Source organism: Solanum pennellii, chromosome 4 (assembly GCF_001406875.1).
Source record: "Solanum pennellii chromosome 4, SPENNV200".
In the NCBI taxonomy this organism is placed as follows: Eukaryota; Viridiplantae; Streptophyta; class Magnoliopsida; order Solanales; family Solanaceae; genus Solanum; species Solanum pennellii.
Genome location: NC_028640.1, coordinates 29,603,628 through 29,624,242, shown reverse-complemented (window position 1 = coordinate 29,624,242; position 20,615 = coordinate 29,603,628). Strand labels below are relative to the sequence as shown.

The 20,615-nt window shown below is 36.5% G+C and overlaps 1 protein-coding gene across 1 annotated transcript; it reads left to right on the top strand.

Moving 5' to 3' along the window:
- The first annotated feature begins 545 nt into the window (after positions 1–545).
- On the top strand, positions 546–1,927 carry LOC107016654. Its single transcript, XM_015217060.1, has 2 exons — positions 546–642; positions 1,527–1,927. The coding sequence occupies exons 1-2, from the start codon at positions 546–548 to the stop codon at positions 1,925–1,927; spliced, it is 498 nt and encodes a 165-aa protein (XP_015072546.1).
- The last annotated feature ends 18,688 nt before the right edge of the window (positions 1,928–20,615 follow it).

The window sequence follows — 20,615 nt, the reverse complement described above, 5'->3', positions numbered from 1 at the left end:
CCTTTCCACTGGACCAATCATGTCAGAACGCCTTTAAAATCATCAAAGATACTTGATGAATACACCTATTTTAGGGGCATCGACTCCTGCAAATCCATTGATATTATACATTGCATCGCAAGAGTGATCACTTCGGGCACTTCTAGCCCAAGAGAATGAAACTAAGAAGGAACAAGCATTGTACTATCTGAATCGAACTTTGATAGCGGCTGAGTTGAATTATACACCTATTGAGAAGATGTGCTTGGAATTACTCTATGCAATGATAAAATTGAGACTTTTATTTCCAAGAATACACTATCAAGTTAATTTCTTGGGCTGATCCTATGAAGTTCGTAAAGACTCGGCCAGTTCTCTCGGGACGTCTAGGAAGATGGTCTATATTGTTCAATCAATATGAGATCATATACACACCTCAAAAAGCTGTGAAGGGGCAAGCACTTGCTAATTTCCTTGATGATCACCCTCTTATGGGAAAATGGGAAACTTCAGATTAATTTCCAAATGAAGATGCATTTTTGATAGAAGAATTGTCGGCATGGACAATGTTCTTTGATGGATCTGAACGCCGAGATGGAGCAGGGGAAGGAGTGGTATTGATATCTCCAGAACGACTAATCTTACCATTCTCATTTGTTCTAGGTGAAACGTGTTCGAACAATGATGCATAAAACCAAGCTTTGATAGTGGGCCTTGAAAAGGCATCAGATATAAAAATTCCTCAATTGGATGTTAATGGTGAGTCTCAGTTAATCATCAATCAACTCTCAGGGAGTTACGAGGTAAAGAAGGAAGATTTTTTGTCATATCACCAATATGCTATTTTCATACTTGAAAGGTTTGATCAAGTGTTCTTAAATCATGTCCCAAGAGAATAAAATCACATGGCAGATGTTGTGGCTAACTTGGCTACAACAATTACACTTGGAGAAAATGAGACAACAAGAGTGTGTAAATATCATCGATGGGTTATTCCTGGTTGTCTTGATCTTCAAGTCAATGAAAGCCATCATACATCTGCTTGAGTAATTGAAGAATAAAATTGGTATAAAACCACTAAATGAGTATCTTCAACATGGAAGGTTACCTGAGAATCCACGAGTAACAGCAGACATTAAGAGAAGAACACCATGATTCATTTTTCACGATAGAATGTTATTTCGTCGTTCTTATGAGGGACTATTCTTGCGGTGTCTTGACAAAGAAGAAGCTCAAAAAACAATGGAGGAGGCACATTATTGAACATGTGGAGCACACCAATCTGGGCCTAAACTTCATTTTCGCATCAAGAGGATGGGCTACTATTGGCCAACAATGGTGATGGACTGCTTAGAACATGCAAAAAGATGTCAACCGTGTCTTTTCCACGCTAATTACATCATCAATCTCCAGAGGCTCTACATCAGACTGTAGCCTCGTTTCATTTCGATGCATGGGGACTTGATGTTTTTGGACCTCTTCCAAAGTCGTCAAAAGGACAAATGTATATCTTGGCTGCCACTGACTATTTCTCTAATGGTCTTAAGTTGTACCATTAAAAGAGGTGAAGAAGGAAAATGTTGTTGATTTTGTCAAATCAAACATAATTTATAGATATGGCATTCCAAGATGTATAGTCACTGATAATGGAACACAATTCAACAATAAACTCATGAGTAGTTTGTGCGAGAAGTTCAGTTTTAAGCAACGTAAATCTTCAATGTACAATGCACCAGCCAAGGGTCTTGCTGAAATTTTTAACAAGACACTTGGTAACCTATTGAAGAAAGTTGTTGCAAAGAATAAAAGAGACTGGCATGAGAGAGTTGGTGAAGGTTTGTGGGCATATAGTACAACATTTAGAACGGCTACGCAAGCGACTCCATTTTCCTTGCTATATGGCATAGAAGTTGTCCTTCCATTGGAGAAGAAAATTTCATCGTTGTGAATAGAAATCCAAGAAGGACTTAGAAAGCAACGCTCAACTTCGTCTAGCAAAGTTGGAGGCATTGGATGAAAAGAGATTGAAAGCACAACAAAGGTTGGAGTGTTATCAAGCTAGACTTGCAAGAGAATTCAACAATAAAGTGCGACCCCAATCGTTTTAAGTGGGAGACTTGGTCTTAGCTGTCCGAAGACCATAATCCTCAACAAACACATTGGTGACAAGTTTACATCAAAATAGGATGGACTGTATGTTGAGAAGGAGGAATATTCAAGTGGCGGTTATAAAATTGTCGACCAAGATGGTGTAAGACTTTGTCTAATCAATGCCAAATTCCTCAAGCAATACTTCCATGAAGGCTCGCTACGCTCCTTAAGGTATGAGCATAAACTGCATGTTACTCCTAGCCCGCAAGAGTATAAACTTTGTACGACTCCCAAAAAAAACTCATCCTCTTGAACTACGGTATGACTGGATCCTTTTCAGCGAGGTACGGGGCTCTTGGAGTAATCACTCTGATTTAAGTCAAATGAGAAAAAAAAAGGAGTTTGGTGGTCTTGCATGATCATCACACTAGTTTTATTTTAAATTAAAATCATGTAGCTAGCAAAGTAGTTCAAATACGGTGCAAATGAGCAATTCTACATTGGGTCATGGATCTTCAACTCTGATAGTTCAAGACTTATGAATTCATTGGCATTGGATGAAGTGACTTGCAATTCTACTTGTATTTTTGCTTACTATGTAGATAATTTGGTGTAATATACTAATGCTTCAGTAAATTACTCAAATTTAGGGGCATCTTTACCTGCAACATCAAATCGGAATACCCTTCGGATCAACATTCTATGTTGAAATGGCATAGCCAAACAAAAAATAAATAAATAAAACTCATGATCTGAACTCTCCAAGTTCAAGAGACAATCTTTTGTTATCGTCAAAAGTGCAGAAAGTTCAAGAAATGACATTCTAGGCATATAATACACTTGAAAAATTTTGTTGACTCCTACGCCGCGTAATTGATTTTCTCCCAAAGTTGCGCAAAGCTGAAAAAGTTTAGAAACGCCGAATTTTGAGCGGACTTTGAAAAGATATCCGCGCTAATCTGGAAATATTTTGGATGTGATTTTTATATGTGTTGCACGTTTATGAGTTATGCTTCCAACGCAATGAGAATCACATCATTTAGAGTCTCCTATGCTGAGTTATTGATTTTCTCCCGAAGATGCGCAAAGCTGAAGATTCAAACAAGTAGAGTTTTAGCCAACTCTGAACCCAAATCTTTACTAAAACATAAATCCCATGGTTTTTTTTTTATACAGATTGAATATCAATAATTTGTCCTTCCAACGAAAAAAGAAGCTTGCTATTTCGATGCCCCTACTTCAGGCTATGAATTTTCTTTCACATATGCCCCAAGCAAAAAAAAAGCTGAAGATTCAAGCATGCAAATTTTGCGCAAACTTCGAACCCAAATCTGTAATAAACAATAAATCCCATCGTTTTTATTTTTTATAAAGATTTATTTAATATCTCTAAGTTGTCTTTCCAACGAAAAAAGAAGCTTGTTATTTCGATGCTCCTACTTTAAGCTGTGAATTTTCTTCCACATATGAAGAAATCTATAAAAAACTGAAGATTCTAGAATGCAAATTTTGAGCAAACTTCGAACCCAAATCTTTACGAAAACCATAAATCCCATGGATTTGATTTTTATACTGATTGAAGATCTCTAATTTGCATTTCCAACCAAAAAAGAAGCTTGTTATTTAGATGCTTCTACTTCAGGTTATGAATTTTCTTCCACATATGCGCTAAGTTGAGGAAATCTCAAAAAAGCAACGTTTTGTTGCAATCGTCAAATAAATGCTAGCAAATGCAGTCTTTTTTTAAAAATAAAAAAAAAGGGGGGGGGGGGATCATGGAAGAAACAATCAAAAATTCGAAATTCAAGAGAAGAAAATTTGTCACTATTTTATTGCTTAACAAAAAAAAAAGAACCACTACACCTTAATGAGCGAGTAATAAAATCCTAAGCAAATAAAAAAAATCGAACTATAGAAAAGGCTTGAAATTTATGATTTCTTGGCAACTTTTCTCAACTGCTCTTCTAGATTGGCTAGTTTTTTAACCTCGTCGTTACACATCACATTATTTTCCTCGATGATATAAATTTCGCCCTCCGTAGTGGTGATATTCTCTTGACTTTTGGACAACTTCTCTTAATACTTGTTAATGAGCTCGGTGACCTTTTTCTTGGAAAATAAGTCTTTTAAGTCTTTCTTCACATCTGCTAGAGTTTCTTAAAGTTTCTCCATGGATACATCCAACTTTTCATGTGCAAATTTTGCACCATCAAGACGACGTTGCTCATCAGAAAGAGCCTTCTCATGTGATTCTTTAGTTATCTTTGATGATCTTAACGTATCATAATCTTCATACGACTTGACGAAATATCTACATGACTCCAATAATGTTTACCTTTCTAATCTTTTCAAGAGTTGAATTGATAGATGACTCCAATAATGTAAAGTCATCTAAGAACCTAAGGAAAATTGTGTAATTTATCCACACAATGCGCCCCACATATCAGAAACAAAGGAGGATTTGGAAAGGTAAATGGTTTCTTGTGGGTCAAAAGTAGGATCACGCGTCGCAATGATGGCATCATCTCACTAGAAGGTGATTTTCTTGGTGGAACAAAATCCGATGAAGGCATCACATTATTAATGGAAGACTGAAAGTCTTTTCCAGACGCATCAAGATCATTAAGATCTACTGTGAAATCTTTCACCGCGCCATTGTTAAGGTCGTCACCATGTAGTTCTTGAAGGCACAACTAAAAAATTATTATAAGAAATAAAAAGATAATCATATTTTTTTAAAAAAAAAGAAAAGAGGAGAGGATCTTACTTGTTTTGCTAAGTCAAACGAAGATGCCAAGTTCAGATCCTCATCAACAACGTTGTTATCGTCGATGACAATGGTATCTAAAATGTCGATACCACGACAAGCATCATCTAGCTCTTGTGCCTCTCTTTTTGGATGATTCCAATGACGATCCGTTGCACTAGAAGACGCATCAGGTCATTCAACACCATTTGGTGAAACATACCAAGGAGAAATATCATAACAAGGAGTTTCAATGTTTGACGTTCGGCCATTGTCATTGTCTGATAATATATGAAGTTCATTTGTTGTAGAAGAACCATGAATAACTTTGGAAGCAAGTGAAGTCTCCTTTGAGGCTAATGTGAGGTGTCTCGATTTTGATTTTGCGGGCACATCCCCATCCTTCAAGGTTTTAGACGTGGATGAGGTCTTAGTGACTTGCAAAGTATCATTTGACTTCGCTTTAGATTTAGAAGAAAGAAGTGACTTTTCCTTTGGTTGATCAGAAGCCACTTGAGATGAAGTGGATGCGGAGTCTTGCTTTCTCTTCTTCAAAATGATTGCGGAGGTTTCCTTGGGAAGTATTCATCCTTTGTGATGGCCACCAATCTACATACTCGCGGGTCATTAAAGGAGCACCATCCAATGGGCACATTGGAATCATGACTTTAGAAAGAGTATTGAGTCAAAAAGAAGAATTCCAAAGTTGTACCAATGTTAATAGTGTCCCATCGTAAGGACGCTCCATAAGATCTACGGTGATATCTTGACCAAAATTGAATTGTCAGCTAAATCTTACAGGGCTGTAGGATTCCACAATGAAATTTGAATCATGCCTAAGGGTTACATAACCTGAACAAAGGCTTATGACATATTCGTGCTACGAATTTGAAAGCTTGCCATTATCGGTAAGGTGCAAATCCCTCCCTTGCAGCATTGCTAAATGATGGAGGAGACAGGCATCATCCTGTTGAAATAACTTTTGGGCGTCAGTTAAATCAAAACACTTGGCCATCTTCTCGCCTAAAATTTTTCAAAGAGGTATCGATCGATGTGAACGATTGGCACGATGATGAGTCCCAAAATATTCCCCAAGCCAACCATATACGTAATGTATGGGGAAAATTATTTTTGCCACACTCAAGTTTGAAGAAGTAGAGATTTCGCGATATATGCTTGCAAGAATAGGGACTGCTAAGGAGAATTTTTTTCCATGAGCCATCAAGCTCGCACCTTTGGAAACACTAGCGCGCACATGGTTGACTTTCTTATTCGGAAGAACATATTTGCAAAGCCAACAAGCAAAGAACGTTGCCAAGTTTGTCTCATATCTAAGAGATTCTTCCACATCTAACTCGATAAAAGGGTCATTCTCCTCGTCAGCCCGAGGTAGGAAGTTTGAATCAATGTGTCCAGAAGGATTGTGGTTCAATCTTGGCTTTGTGGATCGTACCTTTGACACCTTTTGCGGAAGATCAACATATCTATGAGGTCCTCTAAACCAAAAATTCACCCAATCATGAAGGGACACCTATTGGATATCATCTTTCGTTAATCTGTAGAAGGCCAAAAGCGAATAGCGCCAACTTTGCGGAAGAAGCAATTTGTTTTGAGTATCTGTCTGTGACAATTCTTTCACCGAGGGAATGACTTCATCATAAAAATGTCCTTGTTCAGGGATACGTGCAATGGCTTATAAATCCCAAAGTGATATGCACATCTCTCCAATGAAAGTAGAAAGTGTATTCGTAGACGGACGCCAAAGTTCACAAAAAGCATGGAGTACATTGTCGTCATAATCGTACGTGAACAAAGAAGAATATACAGTGTCATATAATTTGATGAGCTCCAAAATATCCTTGTGGCAGGGAAGTACGTCTTCTACCCATTCCCAGTAGCCAGGTGTGTAGCAAACATTAGGGAAGTTAGAAGAGGGAACACGCCAATTGTTTCAATTTCCTTCAGAATGAGAAGATTTTGATGGTGATGCATCATGATGAATTGCGGATTTCAGTAAAGGAACTTTCATGCTAGTAGCCTTACTCGAGAAGTTTCTCATAACGTCGTTCGTATTGATTTTTGAACATTCTTTAAGGAGAAGAGATTTGTCATATGCCCCACTACCAAGAGAGAAGACGCCGATAGCAGGAGTCTGAACTTCCAGAAGTAGAACTTTGGCATTTGAGTTTTGTTGGTCGTCGCTCACTATTTCAAGAAGAGAATGCGGTGAATCTCGGTCCTGGAAGTGCATCATGTTGCTGTATCGAAGAGATATTTATCTATCAGGTACCTGCGAAAACATTAAAAAAAAAGAAAATTTTAGATTAAGAACAAATCCAAAGTAAAGGGGGTAACCTCAAATTTTTGCGACTGGCGAAAGGCTGATTTCAAATAGAAAACTGAATCAGCAAAGAGGTGATGTAATCGTGGTTTTTGTACATGATGTATCCCTATGATTTTTCTTTCCAACACCGCAAACGGCTTGTTATTTCGTTATTCCTACGATTAGGTATGAATTTTCCCGTGAAGTAGCGCAAAGCAGATGCGTTCAGTTCGTCAAAATTTTAGGCTGAGTTCAAAAATTCACCTGAGTAAATTTGAGAATCTTAGGACAGTGATTTTCGGATATGTTGTAGCACTGCAAGTGTAGTTTCAGAAAAGTCAAACGGATAAGAATTTGAGTATTCCTACAATGAGATATTAATTTTCTACCGAAGTCCCGCTGAGCTGAAAAGGGCTGACGAAAATCAGAGGTAGAAAAGAATTTGAGAGGACTAAATTGAACTTGATGATACGACAATGCAAATACGGGTATATTTATATCTTTCAAAACAAGGAGAAACCAATTTGATTCCTACAAATTATGAAAAATTATAATGATGGAAAGTTTATTTACTACAAAGTATGCCAATTATGGTAAGTTTTCATAGGAATTAAATTATGGATCAAATTATAGGAATCACATAGAAACCAAACTACGGTAAGTTTTCATAAGAATTAAATTATGGATATTTCATTGAGAATCAAATTATCGGAATCCCGTAGAAATCAAATTATGGTATTTCATAAGAATTAAATTATGGAAATTTTCAATGGAAATCAAATTATGGAAATTCCATCAAAACCAATATATGGTAAAGTTTTCTCGGAAACTACATGAAAAAGTATGCCCGAAGGAGAATCGACTCGTTGTCATGAGAATTTGAATTTCTTGCGTTCTATTCAAGTGTAAGCCTAAAATTTGCGTCGAAACCACAAGATCTCTATCACTAAGTCAAGCTTGTGGACGCAATATTTACCCATTAAATTGGTGGCCATTTCGTAGTGATGACCCAAATGAAACCACCACACTATGAAGAAATGTCAACTGATAAGTTTTAAAGAGCTTGAAACACTTCAAGTCAAAAATGAGTTGATAAACAACCGAAAGTCAGAAGACCTCTTACAAATTAGAGAATGTTGTCATGAAGACTTTGGTAAAGGTTGACCTCAACATATCGGCATGGTCATTTCTCATGAAGACTTCAGCTTTCGCCGTCAAAATTCGGCAAACCAGAAGCAGAGAAGTCTCAATAAAAAATAGGAAAACACATTCATGACTACTTCAAGTCTTGTCGCCAAACTTCGACAAGCCTCTATGTCGACAAGTGTCACGACCCAAAATGAGTCGTGAGTGGCACCCACACTAACCTACTAGGTGAGCGAACCAACAATTATAAACCCCAATATTACCAATAGTTCAACTATGAATAACAAAAATAATGCGGAAGATCCAAAACTTATTAACGTAACCAATTAAATAAGCTTCTAAAGTTTAACACTTCTTACCCCCAAAAATCTGGAAGTCATCACATCAAGAACATCTATCCTCAAATTACCAAATCTAAGAGTATTTAAGAAACCAAAATAAGTAAAAAAATGATCCATGTCTGAAATTCAAAGACATCAAGACGTGAATGAGAGAATCCAGCACGAGCTAGAAATAATAGCTCACCCTGAACTCTGATGTGTTGGAGACTGACTAGAGCTGATGGCGAGTCGAAGTCGATGGTACACTTGCTGCACTTCACAAAAGAACAAAGAAGAAAATACAAGTAGGGGTCAGTACAAGGAACACGTACTGAGTAGGTATCATCGGTCAACTCAAAATAGAAATCAATATATAATGAATAATAATATAAAATCAACTACAAGACTTAATAGGTGGCAAGCAACAACACATGAACCATTGACAACAAAAACACCATAATAGGTACACCATCAATCACAACATCAAGCACACGTATGAGGACTCATGCCTCCACACCATACTCATTTAGAAAATAGGTTCCTTGAGATTAAGTATATTACGTAACTTCTAGATTCCTTGCCTTTAATGTTTTTATGTCGGAACATGACACTCCGATCCCATAATACCGTGTCGGAACGTGACACTCCGATCCCATAATACTGTGTCGGAACGGGACACTCCGATCCAATTATCGCATTATTTTATTTCAGCAAGCCTTCTTTACTCAAGGCGTCATTTTAATAGAGAGGGTTCAAGATTAGAAATTCAACATTATCATAATTTTAGGCCAACCACAAACCACACAATCAAAACGTACAACCACACAATCAAGTACATAGCAGACTACAATATCACTCAATACATATCAATCTCTATTTAGAGTTTATCTATCAAATAGAAATAAACCATAACCTACCTCCACCGAAGAATCGAAGTCAAGAGAATTACTTCTCCAATGCCTTTCCTTTCCTTATTGCCTCTGAACCCTTCCAATCTATCAAGTATATATATGCATAAGGTGTTAGTTGACAATCCCATAAACACTCAGATTATTTTGTGTCTAACCTATACCCATCAATTCACCTAATTATGTAATCATTTTCTTAAAGTTCCAACCTAAGGGTAAGTCTTAATTCCTTTATTTAACACAACTTAATGAAATTTAAATAATTCAATAAACCTAATATTTAATTACCTATCTATCTCAATATATTAAAAACTAACTTTATAACATGATTCGAATTTAATAACCTTAATTCCTATACTATTGGTGATAAAACCAGTAGTAGGCTCAACCCACTGTAATCCTATTCCTATATATATAAAACTCAATTTAATTAGCACTAAGCATTAATGGTCATTTTAAGGGTAATGTAGTATCCTTAATTCTCTCTGGTGGATTATAGGTTTGATTGTCCTGATAAGCTCTTTATTATTGTGAACCTGAACATGCATTGATACCCTTAAAGAGCTATGCAATAGAATGTTATACTAGTTGTCAAAGTGGGAGCATTTCTCTATTCGAGCTTTAATCTACACGGATGAAAATTAACCTTTATCTTTCTATTATGGTTGCAGCTGCCACAGATAGTTGTGGAGAATGTTCTCGCTTTCGACGAGAGCTTATGGATAAGTCTTGCAGCTAGAGCAGACATCGGCAAATCTGACGATGACAAAGCATGGTTCCATTTCATATTATTTCAGATGGTATATGCTTCATTACTTCTTTCAACTTGTGGAATAAGCTTTATTGACTTTCTTTTTACAGAAAGACTATGAAGAGCTGGCATTGACAGTAATGAATATCGTAGATCGTCTTGTTCACAAAACAAATGTATATATTCTATTTGCTTCCTGAATAACACATACTAAGTGTATATATTTTCCTACTTGATCACAAGTAACTTCTCTTTAGCATATATATTAAGGTCTGTACATGTAATTGGAGAGATGGAGAAGAACAGTGAGGAGAAATTGTCAAGGATTTTCCTATACACAATCATAATAATATTAATCTGCAATAACCACATCTACAATCCAAAGCCGCCACCACTCAACTTACACTACATGCATCCCTAAATATTTGATATTGCATCACATGCAACCTCGTAATGGTATCTTTAACCCATCAAAATTTTAATTAATGAAGTTGGAGAATGAAGTTACCTGGGTATCAGTCTTCACTGGTAGATGCCGCAGTAAGGTTTCTCTACAGTAATCTTCTTGTTTAGCCTTTTAATTATTTAGGGTAAGAAAATTATCAACTAATAATTAAATAATTACTAAACCCTCTAATTTATTCTAATTCATGGGCCATATGGTAATTTAATGAAATATTTATTGATTTAGTTAATTTATTACAAACTAGTAAAACAATTAAAATCACCCCACAAAATTTATAATTGTAGTTACGAATAGTCTAAAATATCCATTTAGAATCTACCGGAAAAATATTTATGAAATAAACGGTTCTAGTACTCAAAGCGACCAAAAGAGTCGTTACAATTGATACCAATTTAACCATCGTTCGTCCTCGAACGATCAAACAGAAGGGCGAGGGAGAAAAAGAGTACCTGAATCTGTAAAAAGATGTGGATATCGTTCTTGCATATCAACCTCACTCTCCCAAGTGGACTTTTCAACTGGCCGATTCTTCCAGTGAACCTTGATAGATGCAATCCCCTTTGATCTCAACTTGCGGACCTCCCTATCTAGAATAGCAACAGGCTCCTCCTCATAAGACAAATTCTTATCAAGAAGAACTGAATCCCAATGAATAATGTAGTTTCCATCACTATGGTATTTTTTCAGCATAGACACATGAAATACCGGGTGCACTCCTGAAAGTCCTGGAGGCAAGGCTAATTCATAGGCCACCTCCCCCACGCGCTTAAGTACTTCAAATGGTCCAATATACCTCAGACTTAGCTTACCTCTCTTACCAAATCGCATCACACCTTTCATGGGTGAAACTTTCAGCAAGACTTGTTCACCCTCCATAAAATCCAAGTCTCTAAGCTTTCGATCTGCATATTCCTTTTGCCTACTTTGATCTGCTAAAAACTTCTCTTGAATAAATTTCACTTTCTCTAATGATTCCCTCAGAAGATCAGTACCCCAAGGTCTAACCTCAAATGCATCAAACCAACCAATGGGAGACCTACATCTCCTCCCATACAATGCCTCAAATGGGGCCATATCAATACTTGAATGATAGCTATTGTTGTATGAAAACTCTGCTAAGGGTAAGAATTTATCCCAATGACCACCAAAATCTACCACATACGCACGAAGCATATCCTCCAACACTTGAATTGTTCGTTCTGACTGCCCATCGGTCTGAGGGTGGTATGCAGTACTAAGATCCAATCTCGTACCTAATTCAACATGTAGGGTTCTCCAAAACTTAGAAGTAAATTGCGTACCTCTATCTGATATGATGGAAAGTAAAACTCCATGCAATCGAACAATCTACGAGATATAGAGCTTGGCTAACTTCTCTACATTGTAAGTCATCTTGACCGGAATGAAGTGAGCAGACTTAGTTAACCTGTCAACAATTACCCAACTAGAATAAAACTTACCCAATGTCTTTGGAAGACCAACTACAAAATCCATTGCAATTCTTTCCCACTTCCATTCAGGAATGGGCATTCTCTGAAGTGTACCTCCAGGCCTCTAGTGTTCATACTTTACCTGCTGACAATTCGGGCATTGGGCAACAAAATCAACAATGTCACGCTTAATGTTGCCTTAGATCACGATACATCTTGGTTGCACCAGGATACATAGAATACCTCGAACTATGAGACTCTGCAAGAATAGTGTGAGTTAAATCATCAACACGGGGCACACATACCCTTCCCTTAATTCTCAAGACGCCTTCCTCATCAATTATTGCCTCTTTAGCCTCTCCCCGTAATACCATATCTCGAATTTGGCTCAGCTTCTCATCAGCAAACTGCTTTCCCTTAATCTTGTTAAGAAAGGAAGATCTTTCCTCCATAGAGGCCAAAAATCCTCCTTTTTCTCGTACTTCAAGCTTCATAAAGTCGTTAGCCAAAGTCTGAACTTCTCTAGCCAATGGGCGTCTAGAAACCTGTAAGTGGGCTAACCTACCCATGCTCCCAGCTTTTCTACTTAAAGCATCTGCCACAACATTAGGTTTACCTGGGTGATACAAAATAGTAATATCATAGTCTTTCTATAGTTCCATCCACCTCCTCTGCCTCAAATTCAAGTCTTTCTGAGTAAAGACATATTGTAAACTACGATGAACTGTATCCAACAAACTCCTTACCTATGAAACATTAGTAGGTCTTACCCAACTCTTCACTGCTTCAATCTTAGAAGGATCCACCATAACCCCATCCTTAGAAACCACGTGCCCCAAGAAGGACACTGAATCGAGCCAAAACTCACACTTGGAGAATTTGACATAAAGCCTTTTCTCCCTTAACAACTCCAATAAAATTCTCAAATGCTCCTCATGTTCTTTCCTGCTCTTTGAGTATATCAGTGTATCATCAATGAATACAATAACAAAGAGATCCAGATATGGCTTAAAATCTCGTTCATCAGTCTCATGAAAGCAGCAGGGGCATTCGTAAGCCCAAAAGACATTACTAAGAATTCATAATGCCCATACCTAGTTCGAAAAGCAGTCTTTGGCACATCTGTTGCCCGTATTTTCAATTGATGATAGCCAGATCTCAAATCAATTTGAGAGAAGACGCAAGCACCTTGTAACTGATCGAACAAATCATCAATGCGAGGAATGGGATACTTGTTCTTAATAGTTACCTTATTCAGCTGCCTATAGTCTATGCACATCCGAAAACTTCCATATCTCTTCTTCACAAATAAAACAAGAGCACCCCAAGGGGATGCACTCGGTGTAATAAAACTTTTACCTAACAACTCCTGAAGTTGGGCCTTTAACTCCCTTAGCTCAACTGGAGCCATTCTATAAGGGGGAATGGAAATGGGGCGAGTACCCGACTCCAGATCAATACAAAAATCAATATCCCTGTCCGATGGCATACCTGGAAGGTCTGCAGGAAACACATCCAGAAACTCACGGACTATCAAAACGGACTCAATCGAAGGTACTTTGGAAGTATCATCCCTGAGATGTGCCAAGAAAGATAAACAACCCTTAATCACCATCCTCTTAGCACGAAGAAAAGAGATAATACGAAATAGAGTGGAAATATAGTCACCCTCCCACACTAGCGGATCTCCCACGCTTGGCCAATGTCACAGTTTTAGCATTACAATCTAAGATTGCAAAATTTGGAGAAAGACAGGTCATACCAAAAATTACATCAAAATCAACCATCCCTAGAATAATCAAATCTACATAAGTATTGCTCCCCACAAAAGTCTCAAGGCAAGACCTATACACCTTCTCAACAATCACAGACTCACCTACACGAGTAGAGACACGAATAGGCATGTCAAGCAAATCACAATATAAATCAAGACCAGTAGCAAATGAGGAAGATATATATGAAAAGGTGGATCCAGGATCAAACAATACAGAAGCCATGCAATCAAAGACCAAAAGAGTACCTGTGATAGCAGCATCAGATGTCTCTGCTTCAGACCTCCCGGGGAAAGCATAACAATGGGCCCTATCACCTGTCTGTCCATTGCCCCTACCAAGCTGCGCTGTAGTAGTTCCAACTTGCCCGCCACCCCGACTGAACTGGTGACCGCAATTACCTTGGCCATCACGTCCTCAAGAATGACAACCTCTACCATGACCACCTCTACCTCTAACAACTAGGGATCTGTAACTCTGTTTTGGACAATATTTCCTAATATGTCCAGCCTCTCCACATCCATAACATGTCCTTGAGTCAAGTATAGGTCTCTGTGAAAATGACGAAGTCTAGAGATAACCTCCAATCTCAGAAAAAGGCTGACTGGTCTGCGACGGACCCCCAGCTGAAGCCTGCAATGAAGACTGAATAGGACGGGCTGGATAACCTCCTAAACTCTGCGCTCTGCAGTAAGAACAACTAAACTCACCTCCCTTACGAAACTACTTAAATATCGATGTTGTGGTGAAGTCGTTTGGCTTCACCCCCTCTACCTCTATCACAAAATCAACTGTTGACACCCAATTTTGGACTAACATTTTAAAAATTCGCGATTTTGAAGCGTTATTTATTTAATAGAAAATTTTGGTCCGATGATTTTAAAATTCATACATTTTGAGTCAAATACAAAAAAAATAAAAAAAAATCTGCCTTTCCCACATTGTCTCTCAAACAATTTTCAATTTTGCAATAGTCCCACATCGGTATTTCATCCTTTTTGAGGATTTTTGGGTTTCTATATAAGTCCACTTCATTCACTATTTTTAGGAGAGGATTTGGAGGGGAAAACAAAAGAATACTCATAAAATTTTGAGAATTCTTGGTTCCCATAGTTCAAAAATTTTTAAAGTATTTTTGTGTTTTTTCGAGTTGAGGAGGTGGAGTCGTCTTCTTCAAACTCGTAGTTCCGGTTCGCCGCCCAGAACCAGGTAAATTTTTTTCTTAGCCTTGTTTTATTTAATTCCCAGCTCTTTTATGTTTTCTGTTTATTATATGTAGCTTGTTTTGTTTTTTTAGTTTAATGTAGTTCTAAAAGTCAATTAATATTTGTGTTTATTGTAGTTTTAATATTAGCATTATTTTACGATTTGATGTTTATTTATTTATTATTATTATTATTTTAAAATTGTTAGTCAACTATTTGCTATCTTAACTTTTCAGGGTTTTGTTATTATTCTATTTTAATGTTCTTTTTATTTTTATATATTACGTTATTGTTGTTTTCATTTCTAATTATGTTGTTTTAGTTTGGTTATTATTTTCCATATTCTCATGGGATAAGTTTGTTATGTTTTCTTGATATTCAAGTTATATTAAATATATTTGTTAAAAGGGCCAATGAAAAATATATCCGTCGGGTTTAGAGGCCTTTCCATTTTGAAAGACGGAAATTTTTAGTTTAAGTTTACATAAAATGTTTGTTGAAATTGTTAAGGGCTGATGAAAAAAAACTCTCCGCCGATTTTGGAGTCCTTTCCATTTTAAAAGACGGAAATCTAATTCATGTTTATATATAATTTTAATTGTTGGAATTGGCCGATGAAGAAATTACTGTCGATTTCCAAGGCCTCCCATGTTAATAAGACGGATTTTTATTTTTAAGTCATTATTTGAGTTATTCATTTTTATTTATTTGACACTAATTCTTTTACTAAGTGTCTTTACAGGTACACGGAGTTGCTTCTCCTTGAAATTTTTCAAAAAATTTCGAATCATACTTTTATTTTATTATTTTGTGAATATTAACGTTAGGCAAACTTTAGGCCGATAATTATTGTTTTATTGTGTCTATTGTGAGTTTATTATATGTGTTTATTATTTTATATTCTTCCTCAATTTGAAAAGAAAAATGAATTCAGTCGGGAACCACAGTTGTGGATTCCGAAGGATGCCTAACCCCTTCCCTTCGGAATAACTTAAACCCCTTACCTAGAATCAATTTGGTTTCGTAGATTAATAATTGGTTTCCTAGTTTTCCTAAAAATTAGGTGGCGACTCTTCTTTTTAAAACTCTTTTATTATTAAAACTTTGTTAAAATTGAATCAATTAATCATTTTCGAGTTGCCGCGACGTTTCGCTCTATTTCGAAAGAGTGGGGATGTAAACAGAATGGCGACTCCGCTGGGGAGTTTAGAGGTTTTAACCAATATGAATTTAATTCTTTTTTCAAATTGAGGAAATTTTTTGTTTTATTATTATGTTATACTTTGTATTTTTATATTTCGCTGATTATTTGTTTATTATATTTATTCATTATTTATCTTGTTGTGTGTATATTATCATTGCATTCATGGCATAATATTTTCCGTCAAACGACAATTATTTCATTTCCACTAAAGGACGATTATGCGGGTTCGCAGTCGTTCATTAACCAAAGATTTTCTCGGGGCACCCTGACGAGTTTAGTTGGCTACTTGATAGTCAACAATCGTTAACTGTCCCAGCCCAAGTAGTCCGCTTGGGTTACCTTTTTCACTCTAAATACAACCCACTCCTAGTCAACTAGTGTAGAGCCGAGCCAAATTCCGAAAATAGCGCAATTGAACTAAGATGACTCAATACCCAAGGCGTGTTGGGCCCATTAGAAGACCACCTTGAGTCCAAAATGGCCCACGGCCTAAAAGGACGTTCATGCTTATGTGTTTAAATTTGAAGGATGTATACGTTGTTTGAGAAAATCATTGTCTCATAGGGTAAGGATTAGATTATAGTTTATATAAATTAAAGAAAGAGCTTCACAAGCTACTAGCCTATTCGAAGATGTTAGCATCCGAAGATTACAAAAAGCCAAGAAAGAAGAAGGATTTTTCGTGGAAGCATAGTTTAGGGTCGTACCCCTGTGTGGGACTGATTATTTTGTATACATTTCCCCTATTATGTATTCCCATTAGGTTTTATTCATAAAATTTTTATAAATTTGAGTTTTGGGGCAACGAAATATTTCAAATGACGTATACATCCTTCAAATCGATAGGCCTACCCTAGGCATAAAAGGGTCACATATTTGTATAGGACACGCAATAATAGTTTGTACGCTTGTGATATATTCAGTTTGTCTTTAAATAAAACAGTATTTATGTGTTTTATTCATTATGTGTGATATTTTGCATTATTTATTATGTACAGGAACTAACACTTTTACATTTTGAGTTGTTCTTCTTTACCGCGAAAAATTAATTTATGTTCAAATTCAGAAATCATTATTTTTCCAAAGTCGCAAGAGACAAGAGGATTAACGAAATTCGAGTCCTTGTATTTCAGAATACATTAATATCAAGTCAGAATGATAAATCAGGGGAGTATTTGACTATGAGGTCGCATTCACTTATTTTTATTATTATTTTGCATGACGGTCCTGCTCTCACATATTTCTCATATTTTTGTAGGGATACCGTCCCCGACATCAGTCGGGGATGGTCATAACGATGTTTGGATCTCGTGAAAATTGGAAGAAGACAGGTCCAAGAAAACATCCAAAGAGTACAACAAATCATTATTGTAGAAATTCGTAGGGTACATTCAACAGACGGTATAAATATTGACGATTAAGAGGCTATAAAACATATTGGTTATAAAAAAAAAAAACTTCATGACTAAAATTTTAATAGCGTTAGACGTAGGAATTTCTTTGAGTTGTCTAAGTCTTTAAATTATTATATGCCTAATCTGGTCGAACTACGCGTACCTGATTCTCATTTCGGTGAGATACGTAGGCAACCCTTCTTGGGTTCGGTATTGTCTTCTTCAAAAAAAAAATATAGTTTGTGATATTTTCCAAATCATACCTGGCCGAACTACGCGTACCTGATTCTCATTTCGGTGGGATACGTAGGCAACCCTTCTTGGGTTCGGTATTATCTTCTCTAAAAAAAAAAGATATTATAAAAAAGTTTGTGCATATTTTCAAAGTTATATCTGCGTGAACATGTTAATGAGATACGTAGGCAGCCCTTCTCGGGTTCGGTAATCATTTTAAAAAAAAATTTGCTTGTACATACCGTAAGAGTCATGTCTTCAGCTCGGTTGGGACCTATGTGGTTAAGAGCATGTAAATATATTCGATATGATTAAAAAAATTTACTTTGCGGTAAACTACAGATTCTCGTGGTACCTCTTATCTGTACTTTTGTGATGCTTGATAATTCTCTTGCATGCAATCAAGATAAGAATAAAACTAACCTTATGTTTCATGTGCACTGTGGTGAGATTTTGATCAAAGTTCAATTGTGTTACACTGTTGATCTAGAACTTGACTTGAATGTTTTTCGAGGCGAAGTCATGAGTAATGTTTGGTTTGAGAAAGGATTGTAGGCCTTTTTTGACCCGATTGTGCCTTTCAAAGCCTACCAAATTACATTAATCCCTATTTTTTCCCATTTTGAGCCTGAAACCTTCATTTGGACAACCACATCTTAACCACTACCCTTTTGAGTGCTTACGAGCACTATCCTCTCTTGGCCCGACCTTCTTGAGTGCACCAAGAATGTGCAAATCATAAGAGTAGATCCATGTTTGAAATTTCAAAAAGCAAAGATATTGAGTCTCCCAAAATCAAGGAAGCAAAGACTCTAGAGAAAAAGAGAGAAAAAAAATGGAAGAAATAAAGAAAGGCGAAAAATACCTTTACAAGATCAGTGAAAGGTGGGAAGGAAAATATTCCAACAAAAAAAGAAAAAATTATTATAATAAAGAAGTGAATAAAAGAAAAGCTCCAACGAATAAGGACTCAAAAGAAGAAGAATAAAAAAAGAAGAGATGAAGAGAAAAGCTCAAGAAAAAAAAGGGAAAGCTTTCAAAATGAGAATTCAAAAGAATTTGAAAGGTGGGAGAACAATGAAGAGGATCTGACGCCAAAGGCATACCAATCATTAAGAACACAAATTCTGTGTGACGCTCAAGGAGGAATTCAGTCACTTTTATCTTAAATAAATATCGTACCCATCTCTAAGCCTACGTTACAAGCCAATGACAAGCCCTACAAGATCTCATTCCAAATGTTCTCACATTAGTGGAGATTTACATAAAGGTCAAGCATATGGTATCACAGTTGTGCGCATTGAATATTCTTGTGAGTGTGAGTGCACATTGAAAATGTCCTATAATCAAATGTTTCAAATATGTGTGAAATAGGACTAGCCTTTGTCGTGAGGGCACTTGAAACATGAGGATTGATACAATTCAAAACCTTTGATTGAAACAAGATGAACGGATCTTGTTGATTCTTAAGTATATTTGAGGTACCACTTGAAGCTGTAGGAATTACCTTAATTCAATCTTAAAAAAAAGATTTACGTGCAATCTTAACTGTTGGTACCAATCGTGGTGAGGACTTGACTATCTCATCACATTTTTTTTTATTTTGAAAAAAAAAAAAGAGAGATTTACCTGCAATCCTAACTGTTGGTACTAATCGTGGTGAAGATTTGACTATCTCATCACATTTTTTTATTTATTTTTGAAAAAAAAAAGAAAAAAAATTGCCTTTTGAGTTGTTCATTATAAAAAGTGTTATTAAGTTAGTCTTATATGTGTCAGATGCCTATTTTACTTCATTGGATTGTCCATCCCAAAACATGATATATCTTGTTCTTAGGCTTTGAATATAGCAAAGAATACCATTTGCATATTCCATCATGTTCATATTGTGCATTTTTTACTGATAATCTTTCAGAATCTTTGCAGCACTCATCATCCCCAAGATGGGAACTACGTTTGACCTGATTCCTGCTCCAACGGGATACGTAGGCGCCACAACGGCTCGGTCATATTCCCAGTAAGATTTCCATTTCTCTTCATAATGGAAACTGGGACAGAATTTTTGAGAGGATCTCAAAAATTCATTTGAAGTTGAACTTCTTTAACAATTCAAAACAGAAGACCCAAATTCTACGGAGTTAGCCTTGGGGAGATCTCAAAAATTGCGGTAATCTAGTTTTCAACTGGGACAAATTTTTGGGATGATCTCAAAAATTCCACAAATGTCATCTGTTACTTATTGAAGTAAACTGGGAATTTTTTGAGGAGGGGCCTAAAAATTCCAGAATGAGCAACCTCAGAGTTAACAGAGCTAGTTACAAGAGTTCTTCTATATTGTAGACCGGGACAAATTTTTGAGGAGGGTCCTCAAAAACTCCATCAAATATGTCATATAAAGAACGGGCGAGCGTGCAAGCCAAATGCAAGAAGGAGCATGAAGACAAAACCAACACAAATCGTTCTTTCAAACTAAGAATTTTTCTTTGGATGTAGGAACATTGAAGTTACAAAATGGCTATGTAAAGCTGTCAAGAATGACAAAAGGCACCCGTTGTGGACTCCTCAACAAAACCTAGAAATCTCCCATCTCATTTTATCTCTATTTCATTATATTGCCTCAAATGATTTATAAACAAGTTTTTTTTT

Bases quoted from the DNA above. Each gene is read 5' to 3' on its own strand.
- LOC107016654 (XM_015217060.1), top strand. From the start codon at position 546: ATGTTCTTTGATGGATCTGAACGCCGAGATGGAGCAGGGGAAGGAGTG. The intron at 643-1,526 runs GTGAAACGTGTT...AATGGTCTTAAG, and splicing joins ACCATTCTCATTTGTTCTAG to TTGTACCATTAAAAGAGGTG.